The following is a 12522-nucleotide window of genomic DNA, read 5'->3' as shown; positions in this document are numbered from 1 at the left end:
ATCTGAGCATTGTCACTGAGGCAACTTTATGCTACTTCCTTTGGTGCTAAATTTTGAATTTTGTCTGATTTTATTTGTATAGACCATCTGGACCTGATATATTGTTTACTAGTCATTATAGTCTTATGTGTGACAGTATAACTTGCCCTGAGTCCGCTTGTGGGGAGGGCAGCATATAAGTAGAAATAACAAATAAATATACTACTGTAGGCTTATTTCTTTTATTTTTCTTTAGAGGAAGTACCTGATTTACCAGAGAGACCCCATGAGATGCCAACTTCCATGTCCACTCCTGCAGGAGGTCTTTCTAAAGCCCTGCGGGACATTCTAACAGACCGTCCAGCAGTATCGAAGTATGACAATTTCTTAAAAGGATTCCAAATGCACAACGAATACTCCCAGGAGCGACGATTTTCTAAATGGAAAGGTATAGTAGTAGCATTTATATGTTTTTGATTCCTTTTGGAAATCAGCAGTGTGTATAATTGCATGCTAGAAGGATTATATTTTGCTTATTAAAGAGAGGATTATTAATTGCTTCACCAAGTGAAGACTGGTTCTGTGTTCTGTTCTAGCTATAGTATAGTTTAGGAGACAGAGGAGCTGCAAGGGGATAGTAGAAGTCATGCTCCCTTTCTCTATCAGGCAAAAGTCCCTTGCTTGTAGCTCCTCTACTGTGAAGGGACTCTCCCCCATTGCTGGTGTGTCGATAGGTGCCAGCTTCCAGCATTCGTGCAAAGGAATAAGCATTGAGAGAAATAGGCAAGGATCTTGAACAGATGGTTAATATTGTGTTAAACTGTGCAGAATGTATTGGTAGCTGCACATCCAAAGGGGTTTAACTTCACATGGAACCCTCAGTATGCCTTTCAGTTCTCTTCACTCCAGCTGTGCATAACTGTAACTTTCAAATCTTACTAAGCAGACATGGTAATTGTAATATAATACACTAAGTTGTTTCTTCAAGGCTGCACAGTTAGTGAGTGATCAAGTCAAATGTAGCCCACCAACTGTGGTTAGCACATACCTATCACAGACTACAAAAATAACCAGGAACAAAAATGGAAGTTTTGATACACTTGGGAGACAACAGTTTGTGTGCCCCAGGGATAATCAATAATTCAAGTGAATAGATGTGTGTGTGTGTGTGTGTGGGGGGGGGGGAGTTGTGTTCGCTGGCCTCACCCCTATACATACACAAACTGATGGTTTCTGCTGCACACAGCCTGTGTACATGGAACTTTTACATGATGCATTGCATCAGTGGAGAAGAGAGATGGGGGGCAAGGCCAGTGGACCCTGACCTTTCACTCCACACATCAGTTTCCCCCAGAATTCTTGTCTGAATGGAGATTTGGTTGGTAGGTCATGTTTAAGCTGGTGGTTCATGCATTTTTGCAGGTCTGCTTTAGAGGTACCTGGTTACGGCTAGAGTACACTTGAATCTTGCTGAAGCTAATCAGTGTGGTCAGGCCCAAGAAAGTCCCCTGGGACCAATTTTAGTAACCTTGCATTCCATGATGGAAGAAAGGTGGGGAACTATAATATAGTGGGTCCAATGCATTGAAGAGGCGAGGTGGTAGTGATAATCAGTTCGTTATTAGATACAGCATGGTAGAAGAGTGCTCTAAGAAAAAACTGAGGAACTGGGCCAACGAGGCCAACTATATACAACTCTGGGTTCCCACTCAAGCACGTTATTGGATCATTCAAACCAGCAGGGAGCTCGTGATTGGAGCAGGGCAGTCTGGATTTGGATCCTGCTGTTCATTGTTCTCAAGTCCCCAAGCTCAGTCCTTCTGGCTCCAATGAGCCTGGCAGGAATACTTGTAACAGTCTACACTTTGGTCCACATACATAACAGGAACAATGGTAATAGGTAATGTACAGAGGTCTAATTCTTCTCCTCAACAAGAAAAGTTATTCTTGGGTGATTCCCCACTATAACTTTAATCCTGGTTGAGCCCTGTCTCTGATATGTCATTCTATACTAATTTATTTATTTATTAATTTCATTTATATCCCGCCCTCCCCCACCTTGGCAGGCTCAGGGCAGCTATACTAAACTTAGGTTCATGCCTAGTTTTATCTCAGGTTATTTTTCATTTCTATACTAAAGTGAGGTCGCCTCATGTTCCTCCCCCCTGTTGTCCCAGGTTATAACGATGCTGTTTATACCAGAGTTTTCTCACTCCTTCATAGAATATCCTGGGTTATATTAGTGTAGGAGCATAACTCAGTTTTTTAATCTTTTAGCCTCCATTATCCTTCTGCCTGCATTTTCTGAATGATCACTTGTCAGCACATATAAGGTTTTATTTCTGTAGGAGGATTCTGTTATATATTTTCCCCTTCTTTTCTTTGTCATCCATTTTGGGTTGGCATACCATGCAGCTGCTACCAATAACCTGTCATCTTTGGGATTTGGGTTGTAACTGCATTGGAAGTGGGTTGGGAGGAGGCTGGCTTCTCTCTCCACTCACATTGGATGGATTTGAGGGACTCAAGTGTAGTGTGGGTGTCCCCCCTCCCCGTCTTGATTGTGGAGGAGAGAGCTGAGTGGGCACCATATGTCAAACTGCCAGGATATTCTTTTTGTCCTGTCAGGAGGAGGATGCTCCCCCCCCCTTAAGCTCTCTTGCCTTGCTTTCTCCTGTGTTGATCCCCAGAGTTTTTGGGTGCTGAATCCCAAGTTTGGCTGCCCCTTGGTACTCTGGCGGGCCCTCTACCAAACAGAGAAAGTCTTCTCCTTGCTCAGCCTCCAGATCCCCTAAAGGCAGAGCTGTTTCTCTCTCCCCCCACCCCTTTCACCTTCTCCTCTGTGGATGACTAGGAGCTCGAATGTAGAATTAATAACTGGAACATGCAGGCAATTTGGGACAAATGATGATGAAGAAGAAATAATCAGGGATAGATGGAAGGTGAATGGCCCAAGTTGAACTCTGGAAAAAACCCCCCACTGGGTTTAGATCCTTGTGGGGAATCACTAATTGTTGAGGATCCAGAATGATATTCATAGCTTCCTTGCTCTCTTGTTTATATTTTGATGGAAATGTCTTATTTTGTAGACACTGTTCTCGATTCTACCCCTAATCAGCTACGAGACCCTGAAGAACATCTGGAACTGGTTGATACGGCCTTCTTCTTTGACACCAGTTGTCCTCCTCTTCTGAGACCAGAGAGGAAAGTGGATGTCATCCTGCACTTCAACTATACGGGGGGATCACAAACCAAGGTTAGAGTATTTCTTGAGTACATACATAATAATCACTTTTTGTCATATGCCAATATTACTCTAATATTAAAAGAGAACATTATTATAGTCCAGTTTATGGGAAAGTGGATGCTACTCACATTAATTATTGTCTCAAATGTTTATATTCTACTTTTTCCACAGGTTCAAAAAAGTTTACAAAAAACAATTAAAATATAGTAGCATAAAACCAACAAATGGCAAAAAACAAATAACAAGTGCAGCTAACTGGGCAGCATCTCCCCTGCTCACCTGTGAATGTTGAGCATTCACTGGTTCTATTAAGGCTGTCTCTGTCCCAGAATCAGGCATTAAGTGAGACTGAAATGAGTCAAGTGATGAAATTGTTTTATATGATTAGAGGTTTTTAATCATTTTTATATGATTAGAGGTTTTAAATCAATATACATATTTAGAGGAATGATAAATCCTGTTTGAAATTATTATTATCTACTGGCTGGGGGAAAATGACAATTTATTAAAATGGGTATTTGTGAAGGTGTGTATGCATGCCTGCCTGGAAATTATTGCTGACTTCTGGTGACCACTAGGGTCATTCAGAGAGTTGGCTTCCTATTTCCTGCCTCTGCGTCCCAGCCCTGGTATTTCTTGGAGGTCTCCATTCCAAGTACTTTCCAGGGTCAACCCTGCTTAGCTTCCAAGATCTGATTAGATTGGGTTTGCCTGGGCTATCCAGTTCAGGATATTGACTGCTGGAGAATTGACTGTTGGGGAATGATAAGAGTGTGCTCATTAAGATTGCTCAGAAGAGAGTGGTGAAGTCTGGGGAATAAAAGATTTTCACAGTTAAGTTTTACAGTTTAGGAATATGGCAAGAATCAAGATCTGATACAATTAATCTAAATCACTGAGTAGCTGAGGCAGATATATGTATGTCAGTTTCTGAAGCAAGTTATTGCTCATGTTATTAAAACAAGTTTTGCTCCCTCCCTTACAAATTGTTTCTTTGAAATGAAACTGGTTTCTGGTATGTTGGTAGCCTTTCATGCTTATTAGCCATTTACCAGAAATAGGTCAAGAAGTTAGATCCATGTGGGTAGCTGTGTTGGTCTGAAGCAATGTGACAAAGTTAAAGTCCAATAGCAACTTTAAGACCAAGAAAGTTTTATTCAGGATGTGAGCTTTCATGTGCATGCACACTTTGTCAAATAGGCCAAGACGTTATTTAGCCTTAGCCTGGTATTTTATTATAAGCTTGGGTAAAACTGATACTGCCTAAGAGTTTCGGGGTACAAGCTTTTGAGAGTCAAAGCTTCCCTTCTCAAATAATGTTGGAAGATAAACAAGTGAATGAACCTAAAATGGTATGGCTGGACCAAGGGAGGCAAACCTTTTCTTGGTCACAAATAGCCTCTTAACATTAAACAATTTCTCACCCACAACAACATCTTTCATAATAGGACCTGCAGCAAAAAACAGCTCTGTTCCTATATACTCTCTGAGAACACAATAACCAGACCTAACAATACCAACCTTACCATCTCAGGTTCATTTACTTGGTCTTATATACCATCAAGTGTCAGCAATGCCCTTTTATTCTCTCTGGACAAACAGGTCAGTCATTACTCAAAAGTATAAATGGATATTATTATTATTACTGCTGCTGTACTACTACTACTTAATGAATTGCCAGGTTCTGTACAACATTAACCACCACAAAAAACTCAAAAAGTGAGAGAACATTTTAAACTTCCAGGTCATTCAGTTGCTGACCTAAGAGTGGCAGTCCTCAAACAGAGAAACTTCAAGAGAGATTACAACACGAGACAGGATTCTTATCTCACTACAAATGCTAATTTTCTGTCCCATCACATTTCTTCTGTGCTGTAATCAAACTGATTATAATGCCCATTGTACCACTGCATCATGAGATCTTTCTTTGCAATTACCCCCCTCACCTTCTGACTGGGACATAAGGACTTAGAGATCTCCATTCCAACTTGTATCTGATGAAGAGAGCTTTGACTCTGAAAAGCTCATACCCACAAAATCTTGTTTGCAGGGTTGTCAGGTCTGCCTGATTGCCTACAGGAGGACTTCCCTCACATGTGCAAAGCGTGCGTGGTGCAATGACATCACCCAGAAATGACAGGATCATGCCAGGCATGTCATGTGGGGATGCTCTAGTATCTTGGTAAAAAACCTCTATGGCACTATAGAGTTTTTTTACCAAAATGCTAGAAAGTCCCCGTGTGAAGTGCCTGGCATGATCATGTCACTTCCAGGTGACATCATCACACCAGGCACATTGGGCACCAGTGAAGCTCTTCAAGGGCAGGGTTTCCCTGCCAGCAAATCCTGTGCCAGCAGGTTGAAGGCCCCAAAATCAGAGGAATCCCTGTCCCAGCAGGCTGGGAACTGTACTCATTAGTCTCTGAGGTGCTACTGAATTCTAATGTAGCTATTCTACTGCAGACCAAAACAGCTTATCTGAAATTAACTTCTGAAGTGTTAATGCATTTCATAATGATGCCAGATTTAGTTATTAACAGGTAAACATGCATATGATGATTAAAGACATGGCAGACATGTTTAGTGCAATTTAAATGTAATGGTTACTTAGGGTTCTTTTAAAAAATAGTTTCCCTATTTTGCATTCCCTAGCCTCTGGAGCAGGCTTCTGTGTACTTCTCAGAGCAAGGGATCCCATTTCCCAAAACCCTGCTAAATGATGAAGAAAAGAAAAACTTAAAGGAATGCTATGTGTTTGAAGATGCAGATAACTCAGATGCTCCCATAGTGATTTATTTCCCACTAGTGAATGACACCTTCCAGAGATATGTTGCAGCTGGTGAGTTGACAATATCATTACAAAATAGAGTGTGGCTTGTACTTAATCATATGTGTATATAAGAATGTCAGAACATAAGAGAAGCCATGTTGGATCAGGCCAATGGCCCATCCAGTCCAACACTCTGTGTCTATGGCCCTTTTCACACTTACCAGTGGAAGCCGGAAGGGAGTCGGTATTGTGCCGCCTTGCAGTAATCCGAGACAGGGATGGGAGTTTTCAGACACATGTTTTTTTTCCCGATAGGGTTCCGTGATTGAAGTGAGCCATTTCACACTGTTCCGCTCTTATCTCGCTTCCACCAGCGCCAGCCGTTTTTGCCTGCAAGCTCGCGATCTCCAGCTTATTTTTTTTTTTTGGAACGTCGGGCAAAGATTGCTATAGCGCTATAGCACTATAGCGACGTATCACAACAGCAACACCATAGAGATGGCTAGGCTCTATTGAGATAAGTTACCAGGTTTCAGCGACGGCGATATCTGGCATCTTAATGGAGCCCAGGCATCCCTATGGTGATGCTGTTGTGATACGTCGCTATAGCGATCTTAGCCGACGTTCCCCCCCCCCCAAAAAGCCAGAGATCGCGCGTGCCGGCGGGCGAAAAAGGGCGTGAAAACTGCTCCCGGGTTAGATACTGGACATTTCACACAGCACCCCATAGCGATTTCAACCCGGAAGAAGGGGTTGAAAAGTGGAAGAAGCTGCTCTTTGTTAGTAACGACTCAGGCATGCCTCACTACCGGGACAGCCGCGGGACTGTGTGAAAAGGTGAGAGTATTCCGGTAGCAGCCAGTTACTGAATCGGGTCTGTCTGAAATGCCAGCAGAAACCCGTTACTGTTCAGTAACTGACCAGCTGGCATACTGGAATACTTAGGCTGTGTGAAAAAGATCTATGTGTCACACAGTGGCCAAAAAAGAAAGGTGGTTCATAAGTGGGGCTAGACGCCCTTCCACTTTGCCCCCCCCCCCCAAAGTATGTATATCTTCTTACATACTTCATTTGGATGCAAACCAATTTATTTTGATGGAATTTACTTTCAAGTGAGTATACTTCAATTTGTGACATTGCAGTTGAATTCTAAACATGTTTTTAGAAACATGTCATATTGGGTTCAATAGAACTGGCAAGTCATCCATGCTAACAATAACAAGATCCTTTGTAATTCCAAATAGATTCATTTATTGCAGATAGGATAGGACATCACTGACCAGTCAATGAGAAGATTAAGGAATGAAGGTAGGGGAAGTGTTACATAGCTGGTCAATAGCCATTAGCAAATGGCCTATGAAATTCTACTGAGCTCTGGATAACTGATAAGGAACCTGAGAAAGTGCAGAGGAGGAGGTTTATAACTTCGACACTTCACATTCTTCTGTAGACACAACACAGAGAGGGCTAATAAACATATGTAATCACACAAGAGTTGTAAACCAAATAGAATGAAAGGATGGGGGGCTTGACAAGAACTCATACAAAATACATACAAACATATGAAGCAGCCTTATATCTTCAAATGCTCAAAGGGCCATCTAACTCTGTGTGTACTACATACTTTGACTGGCAACAGCTGTCCAGTGTATCTGATGGAGAATAGTCTTTCCCAATATCTGGTACGTGAGATCCTTGAACTGGAGATTGAACTGAGACCTTCTATATATGAAGTGTGTACTCTGCCACTGAGCTATGGCCCTCATAGCTAGTAAATTTGGTTAAGAAAACAACTTTAGGGCTTGACTAGGTGTAATGTAGATTGTCTAAGATGAGGACCTTCAGTGTTCTGTTTGTTTCAAGTGTTGTGTATCACTGCTCAGGTAAGCAGCCCTGGAGGAGAGGTGTGTGTACTCTTTTCCTCTATGCATCATACTGGGAGGGATACAGTTTAGACTGAGGAAATGACTCAGGAGAAGAAAAGGCTGAATGGGAAGGGCTGTGGCTCAGTGGTAGAGAATCTTCTTGGTATGCAGAAGATCCCAGGATCAATCCTTGACATCTCCAATTCAAGAATAAGGTAGTAGGTGTGGTGAAAGACCTGAGACCTACCAATAGCCTGAATAGACAATACTCACTTCGATGGACTGATGGTCTGATTCAGTATATATAAGCTGTTTCATCTTAGCAAATCCAAGCTCCCTCATTGGTTGGGACTGGGTGGATCTGTGGTCCATCACCCTTTGCTTTGTCAAACCATCAATCAACTGCTCTTGGGTCACATTGGCTCACTCTGCTCTCCCCCACTTACTGCTGGCCCCAGGGCAGATGAGAATTAGCCCTCTAAGGAAATTGCTAGGCAGTGGCTGTTGCTAGGCAACTAACCTTGCTTCTCTCAATAAAAAGCAACCAAGCTTGATTCACTCAGTAAAAGGCAGTGGGGGAGGCCCTTACAAGTCCTATTTTAGCTAATGAGGGAGAACTCATTGGCTAACTCCACTCCTCTCGCCCACTGTTGCTTCTGGCAGTCAAAGCTGCTTCTGGCAGTCAAAGGCAACTAACCTTGGTTCTGGCAGTTTCTGGCTCTCCCTACTTTTCCCATTGGCTAAGCCACCTGTTGCTCTGCTTTGCAGAGGAGAGAAAGAAAACTTTCCCTTGACTGGCTGGGGGAGGGAGGAGGAAGGCTTTCTCTTGATTGGCTGGGGACTCCTCTCTATTCTCCTCTGGAAGGGAAACAGAGAGACAGGGGGGGAAATGGTGTCCTGTACCAGCAGGCCAGATACACAGAGAGAGATAGAGAGTGAAAGTGAGAGACAGACTGAAGTCCTGTGCTTAAGACCAACAATGTTATCAGAGAGAGAGTGTTGGTCTGAAAGGTAAAGGCCTCTGAGGGAGAACTCATTGGGGCCAGTCCTAACTAGGGCTGCAAGTTCCAGATTGGTGGGAAATTCCTGGAGATTCTGTGGTGGAGTTTGAGGAGGTCATAGGAGTTAGAGCTTCAGACCAGGGTCTGCCAGACTGAGGTTCATGCTGTGGAAGTTGAGTGGGTGATTTCAGACCAGTCACAGACTTTCAGCCTAATGCACCTCACAGGGTTGTTGTTCAGATCAAAGGGGGAAGCAGAGAATGATGTAAGCTGCTTTGGTCCCCACCACTATGGAGAGAGACTGTCCTTTCCCTAGGTGGAGGCTGTAGGAAGGGGGGAGGCAATGGAAAGCTGAAGTCAGAGGGCAGATAAATGGAAAGAGATAGGTTGGCCAATTCCAGGTTAAAAAATTCCTGGAGATTTAAGGGATGGAGATTGGAGAGGGTGGGTTTGAGGAGGGGCATGACCTCAGACAAGTAAAATGCCAAACCAGACATTTCCTTCTGGAGAACCACTGTTGCCAATCTCCAGGTGATGACTGGAGATCACTCAGAATTACAATAGCTCTCCAGATGGCAGAGACCAGCTCCCCTTGAGGTGTGGGGGGGAAATGAATGCCTTCACTTGGGGGTGGGGAGAATGACAGTACAGGCAGGGGGCACTTGCCCACAGCCTCTTTCAATTGGCCTTATTCCTAGTTTTATATATTTAAAAGAGACCATTAATACTCAACTAATTGATGCACTGTAAAACATCAGCTCCTCAGAGGGAGGACATTTTATCCTAGCGTACACTTCTGTGGTCTAGATCCCACCTCATCAGATGCATCAGTGCAATCCTATGCAGAGTTACGCCAATCTTAGCCCAGTATTTACAAAACAGCACAGGATTGCATTGTCAGACTCACTCCAATTCTCTGGCATAAGTTCTGTTGTTAACAGGGAGATAGTCTTGGTTCCGACATAATCTTAAAGATATGGTTAGTCAGTTAACAGAATTTATATCTCTTTTATCACAGTCTTTATTTTTAAAGAATTTATGATTTACTTTTTGCCATTTTATCTACATCATTCTAGGTTGCTCATTGTATATTTTGTTGCTGCTATGTCCTGGCTTGTTTTAATGGCATGTGGACTTGTTTTTAATGGCTATGTTTTGTTCTATGCTACCTCATCTGTGACCAGAATCCTGGCTTCCAAATCAACATACTTAAAATTGGCCATAGTTTTGCATTTTATCTCTACTAAGCTGTAGTGACCAGTCCATGGCTTTTTAACTGAATTGGGGGGGTCTCCACCTGGGATTCCCAGTCAAATCATCATACTGCATCGTACTGCACCAAAACATGGTCAATCCAGCCATTTTTACCTGGGGAATGATCTTCAGAAGTGAGCTTGTGCTTCTGCCCTTCACAATGTGCCATCCTATGTCATAGGCTATGTCTTAGAGATGATTTAAGTTTGATTGTGACATCCCTTTCTTTTCTTCTGCAGGAATGGAACGAAGTGCAGCTGAAATGTCACTGGGCAATATTGATCTCTCTAGTGCCTTCTCTCCATATTCTACACGACAGGTCTCACTGCAAGAGGAGGACTTTAACAAGCTCCTGAATCTAACTAATTACAATGTGCAGAATAATGCAAACACAATCTTTCAGGTTTTCCAAAAGGCAGTAGAAAGGAAAAAACAGAGTCAATCTTCTCAGACATAATCACCATGAATATGTCTTCTTTGTTCTTGAAGAAGAAAGAATGAGATAAGAGAAAAGGGACTAGAAGAATTCTAATAACTGACCCAAAAAATTACTGGTATGCTGTAAAAAATCACAGTGAACAGAATTTTGGCTGCCCAAAGTTACTGCTGATTATCTATATGCATTTGACAGAGGGAAGTTTCCTGTATGCTTAAAAGTTCCATTAAACTTTGACAAATATTCTATATTTGTTTTCTCTAAAACAAACATAAGCAGATACCACAAATATGTAAATCACAAATAAAACTGAAAGTAATCCCCTCAAAAAATAAAAGTTTTAAAAACAAAAGCGATTAGTTTATGCACAGTAACACAGCCTACAAATATGACAACAATTCACAATGACGCAAACATATCCAAAGCTTCAAACAACACCAGGGGTTGTGGGGGAGGCGGTGAGAGGGATCCTGGATTGCCTAGTTTCCTAAGACAAGTTGTGTACCATTACTTGAACGAGCTCCTTGAGTATAGACGAAAACAAAATCCAGTGGACCACTCTTTTCATAATGTACCTTTTCCAGATGGGGAAGTGATGCATTTGACCTTCCCTAACTTAAAAATCCCAACAATTCAGCAGTGATTAAACAGGCTGCTTCTGAGAAAGTAGAGAATGCCCCTGTGATCCACTGAAGTCCATGCTGAGGAACTCTGGGAGAGACAGAGAAAGGCCCTGGCCCTGCAGCCTTCTTTGCCGCTGAAATAGTGTTCCTTCAGCAAAATGGACTTGAAGGAAAAGTATGAAACCAATAAAAGTATGAAGGGGAGTCTGCAGTAGGAGAGGGGTAGGAAACTGCCCTTCCCTCTTCCGCAGATGAAAAAGCCAAACCATTAGAGGAGATGCTGCTGTATAGACAGAAAAGCACTGCAGAACAGTGCAATCTGATTGAAGCTCATGTCTCCAGTATATATTAGTCAAATATTTGTCTGTATCCAGGTTGCACATACAGCTGTGTTGCACCTGATTTTCTATTCCAGATTATGTCCAGGTCTGTTGCTCAAAGAAATCAGCTATACTGTGGCCAAGGTATTGTTCTTAAAATAATTATAAGGCTTTCATTTTGGTAATTCTGAGATTAAAGAAACTGCTTAAAGTTTGGTAATTTTAAGATTAAAGAACAAATATGAAACAGACCATGCAGCACAGTTTGGGATTTAAAATCAGTTGAGCAATTATGTGCTTCTGCTTTAACATGTCAGTGGTTCACCTCATTCTGCTTTCTAGTTTGTAGGTTTTGTGTGCATCTCATATTTGATTATACTGTTTTATTGCTTGTAGTGTTTCGTATTTATATTCAAAGCTGCCTATTAGCTGGCATTCCAGGAAGAAGTGCTGTAGGCAAACTCATGAATAAACAAGCAAATTCATCACTTTACAATCCATTTTAATGAGCAGTATTTGTCAAGTTGTATGAGTTCCCATGCTTGGATATTTAATTATGAATATACTCTGTAGCTCAAAATGCCTAAATGTTTGAGGGAGATAGATTATTTTGTATAGCCCTCTCTCTCTTTTTGCTTTGTAGAGCTCCCAAAGTGATTTACAAATGTCAAACACCAACACAATGATAGTCTGGGTTGAACTTGAGGTCTGTGATTGGCTCTACTCTAAAGGCATGGCTTAAAATGCACCTGGATGCATCAGAGTTAATAGCAAAAGGAATAGTAATACTTATGTCCCCACTCCTTCACTTGTATCTGCTGGAATGGCCTTGGGTCAGCCATAGCTCTCACAGAGTTGTCCTTGAAAGGGCAGCTGCTGTGAGAGTTCTCTCAGCCCCATCCATCTCACAGGTCTGTTGTGGGGGTGGAAGATAAAGGTGATTGTGAGCTATTCTGAGATTCGAAGTGGAGGGCGGGATATAAATCCAATAACTTATTATTATTATTGATTGATACTATCCTTCTTT

The 12522-nt window shown here is 42.1% G+C and overlaps 1 protein-coding gene across 1 annotated transcript in view; it reads left to right on the top strand.

The window, feature by feature from the left end:
* The window catches only part of LOC132589890 (cytosolic phospholipase A2 epsilon-like), an 84289-nt gene extending 72303 nt beyond the window's left edge, over nt 1-11986 (top strand). Inside the window, exons 17-20 of the mRNA XM_060262675.1 lie at nt 236-427; nt 3069-3235; nt 5879-6065; nt 10356-11986. Coding sequence (XP_060118658.1) covers nt 236-427; nt 3069-3235; nt 5879-6065; nt 10356-10573 — 764 coding nt within the window. The 3' untranslated portion in view covers nt 10574-11986. The remainder of the gene's footprint in view (nt 1-235; nt 428-3068; nt 3236-5878; nt 6066-10355) is intronic.
* Nucleotides 11987-12522: the final 536 nt, after the last annotated feature.

The sequence above is a fragment of the Heteronotia binoei genome, chromosome 21 (genome assembly GCF_032191835.1).
Source record: "Heteronotia binoei isolate CCM8104 ecotype False Entrance Well chromosome 21, APGP_CSIRO_Hbin_v1, whole genome shotgun sequence".
NCBI lineage: Eukaryota > Metazoa > Chordata > Lepidosauria > Squamata > Gekkonidae > Heteronotia > Heteronotia binoei.
The sequence above is the reverse complement of the archived record's forward strand: the minus strand, read 5'-3'. Positions and strand labels throughout refer to the sequence as shown.